The sequence below is a fragment of the Chiloscyllium punctatum genome, chromosome 16 (assembly GCF_047496795.1).
Source record: "Chiloscyllium punctatum isolate Juve2018m chromosome 16, sChiPun1.3, whole genome shotgun sequence".
Taxonomy (NCBI): Eukaryota; Metazoa; Chordata; class Chondrichthyes; order Orectolobiformes; family Hemiscylliidae; genus Chiloscyllium; species Chiloscyllium punctatum.
In genome coordinates, this window is record NC_092754.1 from 38985136 (window position 1) to 39003454 (window position 18319).

At 41.1% G+C, this 18319-nt stretch overlaps 1 protein-coding gene across 10 annotated transcripts in view; it reads right to left on the bottom strand.

Moving 5' to 3' along the window:
* nphp4 (nephronophthisis 4) overlaps positions 1-18319 on the bottom strand; it is a 431145-nt gene that overhangs the window by 380664 nt on the left and 32162 nt on the right. For 9 of the 10 annotated variants that reach the window (XR_011962716.1, XM_072586737.1, XM_072586731.1 and 6 more), the window contains exon 2: positions 1660-1812. Coding sequence is in view for 9 of the 10 variants with exons in the window: in XM_072586737.1 (XP_072442838.1) it covers positions 1660-1812 (153 nt within the window). In the remaining variant the exon portion in view is untranslated. Of the gene's footprint in view, positions 1-1659; positions 1813-17394; positions 17471-18319 lie in introns of those variants that run through there. The other variant, XM_072586735.1, reaches the window with a different exon arrangement.

Here is an 18319-nt window from a genome sequence, read left to right on the forward strand (position 1 = left end):
TGCTGCCTAAACTGCTGTGCTCTTCCAGCACCAATAATCCAGAATCTGGTTTCCAGCATCTGCAGTCATTGTTTTTACTTAGTGTATACATTGTCAATCAAGAGTATTAAATCCAGTAGCATCTGTTCTGATGCCCAATTAAGGTCAGTAAAGAAATTCAATCTGAAATTCTCCTGTCTGTTACAGTCAATTTAAATCTATGGTATATTTATATCTGATCATTTAGAGAACCCTTGGAGGTTTCACAGGTACTCCAACTTTCATTTGTTGCAGACATCATGATATTTACTGTGTAGAATAAGAGGGTAGGCCGCAATACAACAGCAATAAGCAATGGACTTCTTTTCTGGAACACTGATCAAGGCATAAGTATAGCTTAACCTTAGCAACCGTCAAATGCACAATGTGAATTAGTCTGTCAACTTGTTTTGAGGATATTTGACTTAGTAGTTCTTTGCCTGCACAAGCCATCTGTTTGGCCTTAGTTTGTTTTGCAGTACTATGCTTTTGTTATAGGTTTGGCTCTATAGCTAGATGATGACTCTGGTTTAAATAAAAGATCATAAATATGCTTTGTATCAGTAGGTCACAAAACATTGGGAAAAAATCAGGGTTAACATTTCAGGTCAGTGATCTTTCATCAATTCTAAGAAAAAGTCATTAACTTGAATCAGTGTGTCGGTTTCTCTATTAAAAGATATTGCCTGACTTGCTAAGTATTTCCAACACTTGGTTTTTATTCAGATTATCAGCAATACTTTGCGTTTGCACATTTGGTATCTAAATTGCAAGTGATTCATTTGTACAATTTCACCCTGACTGCCAAATAGTATCATAGAGAGAGTCATAGAGTCCTCCAGCACAGAGACTGGCCCTTTAGCCTAAACTGATCCATGCCAACCAAAACGTCCATCCACTTTAACCCTATTTCCCTCCACTTGGCCCATATTCTTCTAAATAGTGGGGCAGAGTCAAACAAATCCTTGAAGGAATCTTCCACAAATGACAATGGTTATTAGGTTATAGGTTAATAATAGGTTATTAGCTCAAAGACTTTGCTAAAATAAGTTAGAAACAAAAAGAGATGGAGCAGTGAGTTGTTGCTTCTCAGACAGGTCTCAAGTTCTCTCTGACCGAGTTCAAAAATGCAATCATCTTAATCCACTCAAAAACTGGGCTGTTCTCTTTCACTGAAAGTTCTTCAGAGTGCATGAGTCCATCAAAGCAAGCTACTCCTTGAAGGTACACCATTGTTACCAGTGTACACAATGTCTTTTCCTGAGCAAAATGTCCTTTATTTAAAGATTCAGGACATAACTATTTGGATCTTCTTAAAAAATATTATTTAGATCACATTCCTCATGACATGACATTCTGGGTTAAGGGAGACTGGGAGCCCAGAAATCTTACTCCGCAGCTGAGAAGGCCACATTGCCTGAAAAGAAACTCATTCTTCAAACTGATACTCTTACCTAGAAATAAAAACATTTATTTCTGTAAACTGCCCAACGTTTGATCCAAACTTGGCTGCGTCCAGATAGTGCACATGCTGAGGTGGATTGAAAGTACACCATCAACTTACCTTCAATAAGTCAGAGCAGACACAATGTCAACCCTACAGCAAGCCCAGAGAATGATATCCACCGAATGTTTTCTTACCTGATTGAAGAACACTTTGGCTGGCTGGCCATGGGTGTGCATTATGGGCTGTGGAGAACTCTTCCAGGTTCTGCCAAAAAAATGGGAATATGTGGTATCAAAGAGGGTAAGTCGGAGCTGGCACTGGACATTCGCCACTCCCTCCAACAAACTCTGCAAGAGAAAAGAAGGATTAAGGTAATTATTATTGAACATATAAATACATCAAAAGTTCACATTAAGATTGGCAGGCAATGACAGCATCGTGATTGTGTCACTGGACTGATAGTCTCAAGGCCAGAACCCTGACCTTAACTGGCTGTGAATAGCCCAACAATTTGCTTTGTTCAAGGACACTTGAGGATGGAGCAATCCATGCGATGCCCATATCCCATGAATTTTAAAGAAGTTAATTCCCAGTTCAGCAGATTTAAATTGATATCAAAATATGACACAAAAGTAGAAATAATGCCACCACAGCAAACCTTAAGCTGTAAGAATAGAAGTAGGCCATTTAGCCCATTGAATCTGTTCTCTCATTCAGTGAGATTACGCATGATCTGATAATCCTCAAATCCACTCTCCTGCCATTTCCCCCATTACTCGAGATTTCCTTTCGAATTAAAAATCTGCCTCAGTCTCAACTGCCAAGGAAAGCAAATTCAGTATTTTTATACATAAACTGTAATAAAAAAAGAGCTAACCCAAGTAACTGATGCAAATACAGTTCACTAACATCTTCTGAAAAGGAAATTTGTCATCATTTCTTTTTATTCATTCTTTCACGCGATGTGGGCCTTACAGACAAGGTCAACTTTTGTCAACCAACCCCAAATGCCCTTGAACAAAAAGGGTTGCTCAGGCAGTTCAAAATAAACCACATGACTTTGCATCTGAAGTCACATGCCAGCCAGACAAGGGTGAAGATGGCAGATTTTCTTCCCTACAGGACATTAGTGAACCAGTTCAGTTTTTACAAAAATCAGTGATAGTTGGTAATGGTAACCGTGTCAAGACTGGGTTTTATATTCCAAATTAATTAACAGTATGTAGATTCCACTTGTTGCTGTCGTGGGATTTGAACCCATGCTCCAAGAACATTAAATTAACCTTCTGGATTGCTGTACAGGACATTGGTGAGGCCAATTTTAGAATACTGCATTCAATTCCGGTCTCCTTGTTATAGGAAAGGTATTGTTAAACTTGAAAGGTTTCAGAAAAGATTTACAAGGAAGCTACCAAGGTTGCAGGATTTGAGATGTAGGGAAAGGCTGAATAGACTGGGGCTATTTTCCCTGGAGTGTCGGAGGCTGAGAGGTGACCTTACAGAGGTTTATAAGATCACGAAGGGCATGGATAGGCTGAATAAACAAGGTATTTTTCCAAGGGTACAGAGTCTAAAACTAGAGGTTTAAGGTGAGAGGGAAAAGATTTAAAAGGGACCTAATGGGTAACTTTTTCACACAGAGCGTGCTGCGTGTATGGAATGAGTTGCCAGAGGAAGTGGTGGAAGAAAGTACAATTACAGCATTTAACAGGCATCTGGATGGCTATACGAATAGGAACTGTGTAGAGGGATAAGGGCCAAATGATGCCAAATGGGAGTAGATTAATCAGAATATCTGGTCAGCATTGATGAATTGGACTACAGGGTCTGGTTCCGTGCTGTACAACTCTCTGACTCTATTAGTCAGGTAGTATCACCATACCGTCACCTTTTCCCTTCAAAAATAATGGTTCATCCGCATGTCCAGTCTGGTGCATATCAGTCTCCAGACCCACAGCAATGTGGTTGGTTCTTACCTGGCCCTATATAGCCCAACAATTTACTTGGTTCAAGGACATTTCAGGATGGAGCAATCCATGTGATGCCCATTTCCCATGAATTTCAAAGAAGTTAATTCCCAGTTCAGCACTTTAAACTGATATCAAAATATGACACAAAAGCAGAAATAATGTTCAAAAGAGTGCACCAGATTTAAGCAATTCAAAGTAAGTGAGAATAAACCTGTTTATCAGTAATTAATTTCACTTGCCTTGTTTGTCAAACAAGCTGCAAATTCATTGAACAAATGTTCCGGTATCATTTCACTCATGTAGCAATTAAATAACCTAATTAAATTTCTGCATCAACAAACTGACATTGCCTTTTGTTACATTCCTTCACATAGATCTGGGGGAAGCCAAAGAAAGAAAGAGGAGAAAAAAAAACCCAATCAATCCAACAAGCAGGAAACAAATTGACATGCCTTGAATAACTCCAATTGGCCAGTTTAACTGCACTGACAGATGAAGAGAAGCAACAATTGGCTTATTATTGGGACCTAAATCTGCCAAATTTTGACAAAAGCAAGATAATGCAGAGTTTAGATTGGCACATTTATTTAAACACGACTCTTAAATGTCAGCACCAAATGACACTGAAACTTAAATCTGGTTCATAAAATTCCTGCATGTTTAAGGCAAGTATTTTAATGCTTTCCTACGCCATTTGTGATTAATAACCAGTTTTGTAGATGAGAGCGCACCCTCGTCCATTTGACAGCTGTCCCTCTGGCTTAATAAAATTCCTGCAGTTTTCATCCAACATATCTGCAGAGTTTACTAAAATTGGCAAATAGTGCTGATGAAGCATCGTCAGTGTGCGTCACATCCATTTGTTGCTGATAACAGTGTTTGAACAATCAGTTGAAGAACATCACTTCAACCACAGCAACAGAGTGCAGGGATATATTGTCATCTTCAAGATTAGAGTGGTGCTGGAAAAGCACATCAGGTCAGGCAGCATCCGAGGAGCTGGAAAATCGACGTTTCGGGCAAAATTGCCCAAAACGTCGATTTTCCAGCTCCTCGGATGCTGCCTGACCTGCTGTGCTTTCCCAGCACCACTCTAATCTTGATTCTGATCTCCAGCATCTGCAGTCCTCACTTTCATCTTGTATTGTCATCTTGCTTATTGAGAAGCATGGGAGCTGCAAACTTCAACTGCTCAATGCAAATCTGAGCCTGGGAATTTGTTACAATAGTGGTAAAAATGCACTATCAAGTTTCAACTTCCGCCATCAGATGACTATTCTGTACACTTTTCATGGATTACAGGGTTTTTTTTTAAAAGGACAAATAAAATGGCTGCTATAATCATCACAGTTTGAGGTAGGTTCAGGAGACTCATTAGAAAATTAGAATTAAAAAAATGGTCTATACTAAAAATACCATTTTATGGAAGGACTCTGAAACCAGTCAAGTTTAGCTTCAATAAATTCACATCTCCTACCATAATGCACACTCATATGATAACTCGCTGCAATTTTTTTTTAAAAATCGCTGGTGCGGCCACACTTGGAATTTTGTGTACAGTTCTGGTCCCCATATTTCGGGAAGGATGTGGAAGCATTGGAAAGGTGCAGAGGAGATTTACCAGGATGTTGCCTGGTCTGGAGGGAAGGTCATATGAGGAATGGCTGAGAGACTTGAACCTGTTCTCATTGGCAAGAAGGCTAAGAGGGGATTTGATAGAGACATACAAGGTGATCAGAGGATTAGATAGGGTAGACAGTGAAAGTCTTTTTCCTAGGATGATGACGTCAGCGTGTACGAGGGGGCATAACTTCAAACTGAGGGGTGACAGATTTAAGTCAGATGTCAGAGGCAGGTTCTTTGCACAGAGTGTGGAATGCCCTACCTGCTAATGTAGTCAACTCAGCCACATTAGGGAGATTTAAACAATCCTTAGATAAGCACGTGGATGATTTTGGGATGGTGTAGGGGGACGAGCTGAGAATCTTCTGTTGTGAAGACCGATGCAGAACATTTGTTCAAGGTTTGCACCATTTTCGTGTTTTCCCACTACTAACTCTCCAGTTTCACCCTCTAATGTACCAACATTTATTTTAGTTACTGTTTCCTTGCCATGTTCTTGCAGAAGATTTTACTGTCTATTTTTCTTGAGAGTTCTCTGCCACACTTCAACTTATCCCTTTTTATTTAATTATCTGTTGCTAGTTTCAAAAAATTTCCCAACCTACCAGGCTACTTGTAATGAAGTGTATCACCGTGGAAAACACAATACTGAAATTCTAAAGTATTTTGTTAAATAACAAATGTTGCCTGGTTCATTAACAGAAATAATTCAAAATTCACATATGTTTCAAATGTAAATGGTACACACTAAGGATTTTGTGCAGGTTACTTCGTTTGTTTGTAAACTGAAGTACTGAACCTAATATCACCAAGACCGGTCAAAGATCCTTCTGTACAGTAGAAATATTAAGTACAGAGGAATCCAGAAACTCCAACCTAGTTCTAAGTCTGGTGTAGTGGTAATATCACTGAAGTAATAACACAGATTCCAAGTTTCAGTGACACAGATTGAAATGCCACCACTGCTGGAATCTAAATTTAATTACTAAATATGGAAGTCAAGGAGAGCATGAAACTTGTACTGATTGTTGTAAAACTCCATCCTACCCAGAAATATAGTTGTCTCTGAACTACCCTCTGAAAGGACCAAACAAGCGACCCAGTTCAAATGCAATTAAGAATGGGTCTTGTCAGTGACTACACCTCCTCCTTTTACACCTGACCTCATGTAAAAACACCATCCCTTATTCCCAATTCCTCCGCCTGCACCGCACCTGTTCCCAGGATGACCAATTCCACCTGAGAAAATCCCAGCCAGCCTCCTTCTTCTAAGATTGAAATTTCCTTCCCATATAGTCGATGATACCCTCCAGTGCATTTCCTCCATTTCCCACACCTCCACCCTTGAATCCCACCTCTCCATATACATTGCACCATCCTCCACATTCCGCCACCACAAATGGACCCCACCAGAAGATAGTTCCATCCCCAACGTTCCGAAAAGACCATTCCCTCATCAAATCCACGCCCATCACCAGCTCACACCCCATTTCCCAACACCACAGGTATGTGCAAAAACTGTGCCTACACCTCCCCCCTCACCTCCATCCAAGGCCCAAAGGAGCCTTCCACATCCAACAGAAATTTACCTGGACCTCCACCAATGTCATCTACTGTCTCCATTGCACCCGATGTGGTCTCCTCTATATTGGGAAGACAGGACGGCAACTTGCAGATCGTTTCAAAGAACATCTCTAGGACACCTGCACCAACCAAACCCACTGCCCTGTGGCTGAACACTTCAACTCCCCCTCCCACTCCACCAAGGTCCTGGGCCTCCTCCATCACCGAACCCTAACCACCCAACCTGGAAGAATAACACCTCATATTCCGCCTTGGGACTCTGCAACCACATGAGATCAATGTGGATTTCACCAGTTTCCTCATTTCCCTTCCCCCCAACATTATCCCAGTCTCAAGCCTCCAGTTTGGCACCACTCTCCTGACCTGTCCATCACCTTTCCCATCTATCCGCTCCAACCCCCTCTCCGACCTATCACCTTCTCCCCCACCTTCGTCTACCTATCGCATTCCCAGCTACCTTCCCCCCAGTCCCACCCCCCTCCCATTTATCACTCAGCCACTGGCCCTCAGCCTCATTCCTGATGAAGGGCTTATGCCTGAAACATCAATTCTCCTGCTCCTTGGATGTTTCCTGACCTGCTGTGCTTTTCCAGCACCACACTCTCAACCCTCATTCCATGAAAGAATTAAAACATTTATGTGTCAGGTGTCAAATCACAAGGGCATTGTTGTTGTACTTTGGTTTCTATATAAAATTACAAACTTTCTTTTTCCAAACTTCACCACATACAGAGGAACCTCGATTATCTGGCATTCAATTTTCCAAATTTCGGGTTACCAGACAAGATCGCAAGGTCCCAATGCTTGGCTAAACTGTGTTATCCAAACATTTGATTATCCAAACAAAATACTTCCCCCGCCCGTGTCTTTCAGACAATCAAAGTTCCTCTGTACTAAGAAAAATGGCAATGCATTGGAATCCCAGTCAGTGGCAGTCAACTGGTAATAAAATAACATGTAAAATAATCTGCCACCATCTGCTGGTAGAAAACAGCACTGCATGAATATTTCCAATCAGCTCACAGAAACTTTCACAGCAGATACTGCAACTCAGCATGTCCATCGTGTGCTGCCTGAAATCACTCCAGAAGCATTACAAATTTATTGTATTGTTTTTATCATATTCAAAATGGGTCTGGGTGGGTTACTCTTCGGAGGGACGATGTGGACTGGTTGGGCCGAAGGGCCTGTTTCCACGCAGTAGGGAATCTAATCTAATCAAAAGAGCATCATAAACGGTGAATTGTTTGACCAAAGAGTAAAAACCTTCATGAAAAATAATTTAGATTGCAATCAGGTGACAAGGAAAGTTATCCTACAATATCAGCCATTATAAATGAGCTTTGTTTTTCCAGTGCAGCATAAAAATCATTTTTTATTATCCTTATATGTATCCGTCTCCTCAGGGCCCAGTAGATTTCAGACTTTGCACACCACAAAGGCTGCCAGCAAAAAGAATATCCTCTGTAGGCAAGTGTCAAAAATCAGCAATGGTTTGGGAAATACCTCAGACCATTATTGTAAACACATTTTGCCTTATAACAGTTCTTAAATTCTTCAGCCTCACATGTTTACCCTATGAATTTGACTTTTATGTGTTGGTTCTTATTCAAGGTGAAAGGAAAGCTCTTCCAATTAGTTGATGACACAAAGACAAGGGGACACATGTTTATGCACACGATCATGTTTCCAAATCCTAACCTTCTGACCACAATTTAAGCCAGCCTGCACATCTTAAAGGAGGAGTAGATACTGGCTCAAGTAGGTGGAGGAAGTGAAGCTGTCCTGAGAAACAGCGAAGAATGGCACAACGGTGATAAGGAGTTCAATGACCACACTCAAGCAGTCAGTGTCAGCGAAGGCATCTTCACATGTCATATCCCACCAAATTCATCATGTGCCTCAGACAGTTCAGTTCTCCACAGCCCAATAGGGTCATCTCCAAACAGGCTTGATCAACCAGGATTCATATTTCACATCACCCTATCTCTTCCAATTACCCCTGCCAAAAATCGCACCCGATCTCTCAGCTTGCCAGCAATGCAACCATAACAATTACATCAGCCAAACACGATGCATTACGATTACCAGCAGCACTTTCTCTCTTGCAGGACAAGGTGGTGCACAACCCAAGGAGCTAGCCAAAGCAAATAGGTTAGCCTACATATTGTAACCCCCCATGGAAGAGACAGTCGTCACTATTAATGGGACAATTTGAGTTGAGGACATGGCCAGCAATAGGACAGAAAAAGAGAAGGTTCCAAAGCAGGGTCACTGGACCAGAAACATTAATTCTGCTTTCTCTCCACAGATGCTGCCTTACCTGCTGAATTTTTCCAGCAATTTATGATTTTGTTACTATTAGTACCAAACTAATATTACATGTTAATTAGTACCTGAATACTTCAACTGTAACATCAGCAATGCAATATTTGCCAAACTCACCTCACAGTGCATGCATATCATGGAATACTCTTTGGAACACAGGGACATTCATAACACCCAAAAACAAGTGCTAACTAGGTCAATTTCTCACTCCAACTCTTTCCCACATGCATTTTTCTAACTTTTTCAGAGGATGACTGAAATAGCTAATGAAACAAACCATGGAATGTCTCTACTCCAATCAGTGAGCCATTCAGTTTAAACACATGCAGTCAGTACAAGTGGCAGTGCTTCACATTGCAGTACATACAAAAGCATGAAGACAAACCTTGCACCCCCAAAAGAAAAGTATATCTAATCTGGGTCCCAAAGTATGTCTGAGGCATGAAAAGCAAGTGTACCTTTCAATTTGCTTTTGAGCAAGGACTCATGGCAAAGGAGACAACAAAAAAAGGGAAGGGAGTCTGGATGTGGGGATGTGGGTGAACACCAGTTTTCAAGAAGCAAATTGAACATAACATCGGTAATCCTATATGAATCTGCACATAAAGGTTTAATTTGCTGGTGACCCTACAGTTAAACCTGAAAGAATAACAGTACATACTTGTAAACATTAATGTCCAGAGTAAGCAAAGTTGCTTAGCAGCAATTGAGATTTACTGGAGCATTACAAGTTTAAGTTTATAAATTTAGTATCGGTTTACAGTAGAATGGATAATGCCTAACATTTTTTTGCCAAGTTTAGTTCATATCATAGAATCCCCACAGTGCAGATTGAGTCTGTTCGGCCCATTGAGTCTACACCAACCCTCCAAAAAACATCCCACCCCCACCCTCCTTTCCCTGCAGTCCTGCATTTCCCATGGCTAATACATCTAGCCTACACATTCTTGGATATAACGGGCAATTTAGCATGGCCAATCCACCTAACCTGTACATCTTTGGACTGTGGGAGGAAACAGGAGCAAACCCACACAGACACAGGGAGAATGTGCAAACTCCACTTGATGGTCACCCGAAGCTGGAATTGAATCCATTCCCTGGTGCTGTGAGGCAGTAGTGCTAACCACTGAGCCCAGTGTGATAGCAATAAGCATCACCAATTGCATTGCTATGGGAAGCCAGGTCATTGTGAACAGTCATGAACGCAGCCAAAAGAATCAAATTTCTTGCTGCTCTTATACAGTAAACGTGTCCAAACAATCACAGGGAGAAGATGCACCGCCACGTAAACTGTTGCCAGAGGGTGGAATCAAACTCGGGTCCCTCGTGCTGTTAGGCAACAGCACTAACCACTCTTAAAACAAGCTTCAGAAATCTGAGATACATTTAGATTGCAGTTTTCTGAACATCATGTTTTACGCCTATTGAAATACTATAAATGCTACTTTAGTAAATTGGTCATACATTATCTTGGCCAGAGGGGTCAAGTCCTGCATGTAAATGTCAGCCTCGTGACAGGACTGAGTATGTCTGTGAGGTCACATGGTCAGATACCACACTAATCTCTGGAGTTACACATGAAGACAGGCCAATCCAGTGAGACACCAAATGGCAGTCAGCATTCTTCATCTTGTGAACTGGCAAACATTAAAACTTTCAAGAAATGGAGAAAGAAGATTCAATATGGGAACTTCTCCCCTGAAAGCCTCTGAGAATGAGCAATGACATCAAATCATCTGAGGAACCTTATTCAGAATTCATGGCGCAGGCAGTCTCAAGAGTAGCATCTGTGCTCACTAATGTGGAACTTGGCCAAACAAATATATTGTAAAATGTCCTTTAATTCAATATAAAATAAATTGTTCTGCCAAAGGGGTGTAGAATCCCTGGTAAAGACCTCAGTTTGGACTTCAGATTGCCATGGAAATGAGTGAAGAAGGGCTAGAAACTCAAAGTGAACCCCATTGTGTTGTGGTGTTGCAACTTTTAGCACCTCTCACTGAAACTCATAACAGAGGAAAAGTTCCTGAGAAGCAGGGAGGAAAGATTTGGAACTGTTCCAGGAACTGGTCAATGCCATTCTGTCGGAAATGATTGGGAGCAGAAGTAAACTAGCCTGCAAAGAAAACAGTTTTATCAAAGCCAACTAATGGATTTAAAAGGAGTTGAATATAATAAGTTCTAGTTTTCTGGATTGTCAGCACTATTGCAATCTTAGACATGAGGGAATTCATCAAGGTGATAACTGTACCTGTAAAACCTCAGAGTGAAACAATTGTTGAAGGATGCCACAGGTTTCAACCTGCAGTGGTATAAGTGATGAACTTCTGCTGGAAAATAGGAGAGACTTTGAGACTGTCCCTTCCACATTACAGGTCGATCAGAAACATGGTTTGAAGAAGTTGAAGAAAATTACCTTTTTTTAAAATTGATACAGCAGTTGACCATTAGTTGATACTTGAATAATGTTGATTTTCATTTGTTTGTTATGAGAAAAGTCTTCAAAAATGAAATCTTGTCCTTTGGGTTGGTTCCACTGGGACATTTAGGAAATTAATCTCTTCCAACAAGTTTAGGACTCCACAAAGATCATTGTACAACATACTCTATCTCATCCATAACACAGAACAAAATAACTTTGTATCTTCCAAATGCATGGAGCTCCATTAAACTGGGGAGTGACTTCAAAAATTTCATATGATTTTTGATCTGTTAAATAGGAAGTGTCTTTTTAAAGTAATAAAATTTGTTGCTTGTAACTACTATATTGGCAATATCATATCAAGTCTTTACAACATTAATGCAATGAAGCTCATGAAAGAATAGAGTCTGAAAAATGTTACAAGTCTCAAGCTTGACTATCATTACAAAGCACTTTAGAAACAAAGGAATTGAATACATCCAATACTGCATGTACCAGGACAAACACTCAGCTAAGGGCGAGAGAGCTAGAAAACATTGGTCTGAATTATATAATAAGTCAACATATAAGGCTACTGAAAAAGTTGATAAACTGTTATGACTAATGTGAAGTGGCTCTTTAATCCTGTCAGTGCTATGACATTAAGGCGTATCTTCTGTTTTGTTCAGCTTTGAAATCTAGTCAGCACTGCTGAAAGGATTTACATTAACCGTCTTCAAAGATTCTTCACATTTGGTAAAAATTGGATTCAGTTGTATGCCCATGACCTATATGAACACATCGATTTTGAATAGTTTGGGAGAAATAAAGGAAGATCTCAAAAATAAGAAAATCTGAAAGTTTGTACTTTGGCTTCAATTTTAAAATCACTTTGGCTGCAGCTGCTCTCCAGAAATCAGTGGGGCAATAAAAGCGCAGGGGCAATCTTTCACCTACAGCAGTTTCAAAGTGGATTGTGCTCAGTTCACATCAGTTCATACTGCAATTGGATTTTACAAGACATTTTTTTTTCTCTTTGAACTTTTTGTTTGCTCAGTGTTAACAAAGATCTGCGTACAGCAGAGCTGGGATAAGAGAAGGGTATTCAGCTCAATTCAAAATGATTTCAAACTTGAGATCCTCCAAAAGCAAGTCGCAAATCAGAATTTTAAAATTTGAATCTCACAAGTTTAAATAATGATGACTCCAGCGTGTATTCCACCACCTGTGTGAAACAGCCCCTTAGTCAGAGCACAACTGCACAAAGGAAAAGTCCAAGCACAGCTCTCCATTGTCAACGCAGCAAATCAATCAAGCAAGTTCCTGAAGCTTAAAAACCTGGATGATACCTGCTCAATTAAGTTGCATGGTTTTACCCAAGTGGCGCTTCAAGCACTGGCACTGGTCTCAGCATTCTGATTTAAAAATGTCAACTTTTTAGGGTGACCTTTCCTGATCACTGAGTGTCAGAAACCCATTTGTATAAAAGTCAGGCGAGACAGAATTGCACCTGATGGGGATGTACTTCTTGGTCAATGTTGGCCCATACCCTTCAAGGTTTACACACAAGTCATTCCTACTTCATACAAGAAAGCAACTGCTGTCTCATCATGGATCACATCATCATTTCTTTGTAATCATTCCCAGATAAGAATTATCCTTGAAAATCTGGAACACTCTTAGATAAATCATGTTAAGGCCTCTATCACTGACTCAACTAGGAGTCCATGAAAGGAACCAAAACAGTAACTTTTACACAATGGAAAGGAAATTGGACAGCATCTGCCAATAGAGTTCAACTCTGATGACTTTGTCATTCTTTGTTGAAAGAGTTGCTGTGAAGACTCACCCAAAATTGTGTCTTAGACTTCAATTTTGCTAGACTGGCAATCAGTGGAAGCAGACTGTGCATCATCAAACAATTCACCAACAAAGCAGATTACATTTTGGGCCACTGCTTCCCCTGGACTTTGGGCCAAGCACATAACAGAGGTAGGAGGAAAATGAAGAAGTGGTAGATAATCAGAGATATGAGAAAATAGCTATTGAGAGGGGTTCAATGGAGGATCAGAAACAGTCTTTTTCAATATTATTGAAGTCAAAAGGAGTACGCTCAGGTAAGTTCTTCTTCCTCTTGAGTTCTGTGCCCAAAAGCAAGCCTTTAACAATTAGCTGTCAAATTACAGCAAAGTGCCAAGGTTGTTTTCTTAACACTACAGGGCAAACAAGGAGACAGGCCCCGAATCTGCATTAGCTGGTACAGGGATCAGATTCCCTATCAGTGTATTCTATCTGATCCACACAATAACCATCTAGTCAACTGAGCTAACTGTAATTACTGCACCATCAATTTACTTCCAATCATCAAAGCAATTGAAGATGTTATTGATACTGTTATTAAATAAATGAACATCATTCACACTCAGTTTGGCCTCCACAAGGACAACTCAGCTCAAAACCTCATTGCAGCCCTGGTCCAAACAAAAGCAGAACAAATCAAACCTGGCCAATTGCTCATTCAATTTTCTATCAATCATCATTGAAGCGATGGAAGGTATCATTACCAGTGGTGTCAAGCAACACATTCAAAAATAACCTTCCCATCAAGCCTGAACTGAGCATCAATCAGGACTCGTTGGCTCCAAACCTCACTGTAGCTTTGGTGCAAACAAGTTCGAGAGAGCTGAATTTCGGATGGGACGAGGTACAACTAACTGTCCTTGACATCAAGGCAACATTTGACACAATGTGGCATCAAGATGCTGCAGCATGGCCAGAGTATAAAGGGAGAGCTCTTCATCATTTGGAATCTCCAAGGAATACAGCTGCAGTCATGAAGGCCAATCATCTCAGCCCCAGGACATTAGTGCAAGAATTTCTCAGGATACAGTCCGAGCACCAAACATGTCAGCTGCTTCATCATTACCCTTCACTCAACACAGAACATAGAACTGTACAGCACAGGAACAGGCCCTTCAGCTCACAAATGTTGTGCCAAACATGACGCCAAATTAAACTAATCCCTTCTGCCTGCCTTTAGTCCACATCCCTCCATTCATTCCATATTCACGTTTAACTACAAGTCTCTTAAACACCCCTATCGTATCTGCCTCCACTACCACCCTGACAGTGCATTCCACACTCCTACCACTATGTAAAAAACTTCCCCCTCACATCGCCTTTGAACTTTCCCTCTCTGACCCTAAATGCATGCCCCCGAGTATTAGACATTTGAATTCTGGAAGAAGATTCTGAACATCAAACTTTCTATGCATCTCACAATTTTTAAGATTTCTATCAAGTCTCCCCTCAGCCTCCACCTCTTCAGAGAAAACAGTCCAAGATTTTTGAGTTTCTCTTTACAGTTCATACCCTCTAATCCAAGCAGGATCCTGGTAAATCTCTTCTGTACACTCTCCAAAGCCTCCATAATCCCTCCTGTAATGTGGTGACCAGAACTGAACCCAATACTGTAAGTGTGGCCGAACCAAAGTCTTATAAAACTGCAACATGACACGCTGATTCTTGTACTGAATTCCCCAACTAATAAAGGCAAGCATGCCATATGCTTTATTTACTACCTTCTCAACTTGTGTGGCCACTTTCAGGAAGCTATGGACTTGAACCCCAAGATCCCTCTATTCTTCAATGCTGTTCAGACTCCTGCCATTAACTGCATACTTTTCCTAAACACTTAATCTTCCAAAGTGCAATACCTCACAATGACACGGATTAAACGCCACCTGCCATTTCTCCGCCCATATCTGCAACTGATCTGTATCCTTTGACAACCTTCTACACTATCCATTACACCAACTTTTGTATTATCTGCAAACATACTAACCCACCCATCTAGATTTTCATCCAAGTAATTTATCACAAACAGCAGAGGTCCCAAAACGGATCCCTGCAAACACCACTAGTCATAGATCTCCAGCCTAAAAAACACTTTCACCACTATCCTCTACCTTCTATGGGCAAGTTTATTGTGACTCCACACAGCCCAATCACCATGAATTCCATGCATCTTAATCTTCTGGATGAGCCAACCATGAGGGATCTTGTTGAAAGCCTTACTAAAGTCCACATGGACAGCATCCATTGGTCTATCCTCATCGATTACTTGTGTCACCTCCGCGAAAAATTCAATCAAATTCACTCCATTATCACATCTGAATTGGAGATCTTCGCTAACAATAGGCATTGTTCAGTACCACTCAACTCCGCAAGTACTGAAGCAGTCCACATCCAAATGCAGCAAGTCTCCACAACATTCTGGGCTGATAAGAGGCAAGTAACATTTGCATCATTTAAGTGCTGACGCTGATTTCCCCTAAGAACAGAGAATCAAACCATCTTCACCATGTTCAGCAGCTTCACCATCAATGTCCAGGATTACCACTGACCAGAGAGTGAACTGAACCAGCCACACAAGCCTAATGGCTACAAGAGCAAGTCAGAGGTTAGAAATTCTGCAACAACTAGTTCACCTGCTGATTCCCCTCTCTACCTTCAACAAGTCACAAGTCAAGAAGTATCAATTGCCTAGTGAAGTTTCAAATTCAAGACAATCAACACCATCCATTACATTCATTTTTATTGAAGGGTTCCAGCCAGAAATGTCGATTTTCCTGCTCCTCGGATGCTGCCTGACCTGCTGTGCTTTTCCAGCAATACACTCTCAACACCATCCATTACAAAGCAGTCTTCCCAACTGGTAACCTTAAACATTCACTTCCCCTACCTGCAGTGCACAGTGGCAGTAACATGAACCAGTGGCATATGAGCTGCAGTAACATGCCATGGCACCTCTCAAACCTGTGACATCAACCAGTTATAAGACGACAGCAGACACATGGGAATATTTGCAAGTTCTCCATCAAGTCACAGACCATCCTGACTTTGCTTGGAACTAACTTGTTTCCCGTTCCTAGATTAAACTTTTGTAACTCCATCATCAACAGCACTGCAGATGTACTGCCACCGCATAGTTGAAGAAGGTGGTTCAGCACCATCTTCTCAAGGGCAATTAGGGTTCAGAATCATAAATAAATGCTGACTTTTCCAGTAGCATTCATATCTGAAATATGAATAAAAGGTATTCATACCACATTATGTCACTGGCCTGGTCAGTATTTATTACACATCCACAAGTGTACTTGAGAGAATGATGGTCAGCCATCTTCTTGCACCACTGAAGTCTATATGATGAAAGTCAGAGCAATTTCACCAAATAGAGAGGCTTGGTTGGCCATTTCAGAGGGCTATTAGGAATTTCAATTCCTCAGCAGCCATATTAGGATTTATACTCAAGTCCCCAAATGGTTAGTCCAAGCTTCAGGTGACTGTCCACTAAGGGAACAACTGTGCACACCATACCTATTCTGTGGATGCCAAGGTGGCTCAGTGGTTAACACTGCTGCTTCACAACGCCAGGGACCAGGTTCCATTCCAGCCTCAGGCGACTGTGTGGAGCTTGCACATTCTCCCCATGTCTGTATGGGTTTCCTCTCTCAGTCCAAAGATGTGCAGATTAGGTAAATCGGCCATACTAAATTGCCCAAAGTGTTCAAGGATGTGTGGGTTAGGTGCATTAGTCAGGGGTAAATGTAGGGTACAGGAATGGGTCTAGGTGGGTTACTCTTTGGAGGGTCGGAGTGGACTAGTTGGGCCAAATGGCCTGTTTCCACATGGTGTGGGGTTGTTAAAAAATCTATAATTTCACTTTTTGGACATTACTTAAATCAAATTTATGTTTTCTAGTTTGGACTCTGCAAGCCTCAATGCAGATTCATCAAACTGATTGGTGAACACCACCACAGATCTCCAGTAGAGGGCAGTGTACTGAAGAAAATACCAGATTAGTAAAACAGTCCATTGAGAAATTCACAAAAACTCTGTGGGCAATTGGCAGCGAAGCAAATGACAAGCAACATTCCTTTAATGCTGACTGCAAAATCAATGCAATTATCTCCTAAGCAATTACTATCATAAAGAATTCGTTGCAAAGTTAAGTTATTCACCTGCATTTTGTTGTTGCACCATAAACCCAGTAGCTGGCTGAATACAATGCAATATGGCAATGACTGCGTGTTGTGCATCAGCATTTCATACCGAGGACTAGATGGTACAATGCACCCTCCCTCGAGCAACTTATAAAACTGTTTCAACCAGCATTTTCGTGCTCCGTGCTGCTCCAACACTCCCAATTGGTTAGGCTGCATTTCAACGGGCAATTCTTCCTCAGAACTCCCTTCAGCAAATCCTACATGACGAATGTACCGGTTCCTTGCAGAAGTGGACAAAGCTAGGAGGACAGCTCTATCCATTCGAACTCCAGGTCCCACTTTCTACTAAATCTTGAGCAATCCTTTCAGCTAGTTTGTAGTTTCTCTTATCCAGCGGAGATCTCCACAGCTAACAAGTCAGCAAGGCTTCCAATTGCACAGACGGATGCAGACAATTCTGGCCATTCGTGGAAATAATGTAGATACTAATAACATAAACACTAGCAAGAAACTGAAATCATTTCAGAATACCTTTGGTTGGATAACAATGAAATGAGAAATCCCAGTGCTGGGGATCAAATAGGATCTAACAAAGTAAAAGCAACACGGATATCTTGTGTTTTAGAGTTCAACTTCAACCACTGGGCTGCCTCAGTTGCCTCAGTTCAGTTTCCAGCTGAAATGGGCTGATTAATGAAGCCAGAAGGTCACTATGACTCTGTTTTGTATTGTGCTCGGCAACCAATTTGCTCCTGTCTTATTTCGTCCATCAATATTCCAATCTTCTGTAGTCACAGACCATTATACCAAAGGTAAAAATTAGCAATGCATTCTTTTCCTCCAGTTGAACTGCATTTCCATTTACAAGAATGTAGCAAGCTGGGAGTGTGTGAAAAAACACAGAAGGTAGGCCAACTTGATTTGTCAAGCTCCCGCAGTT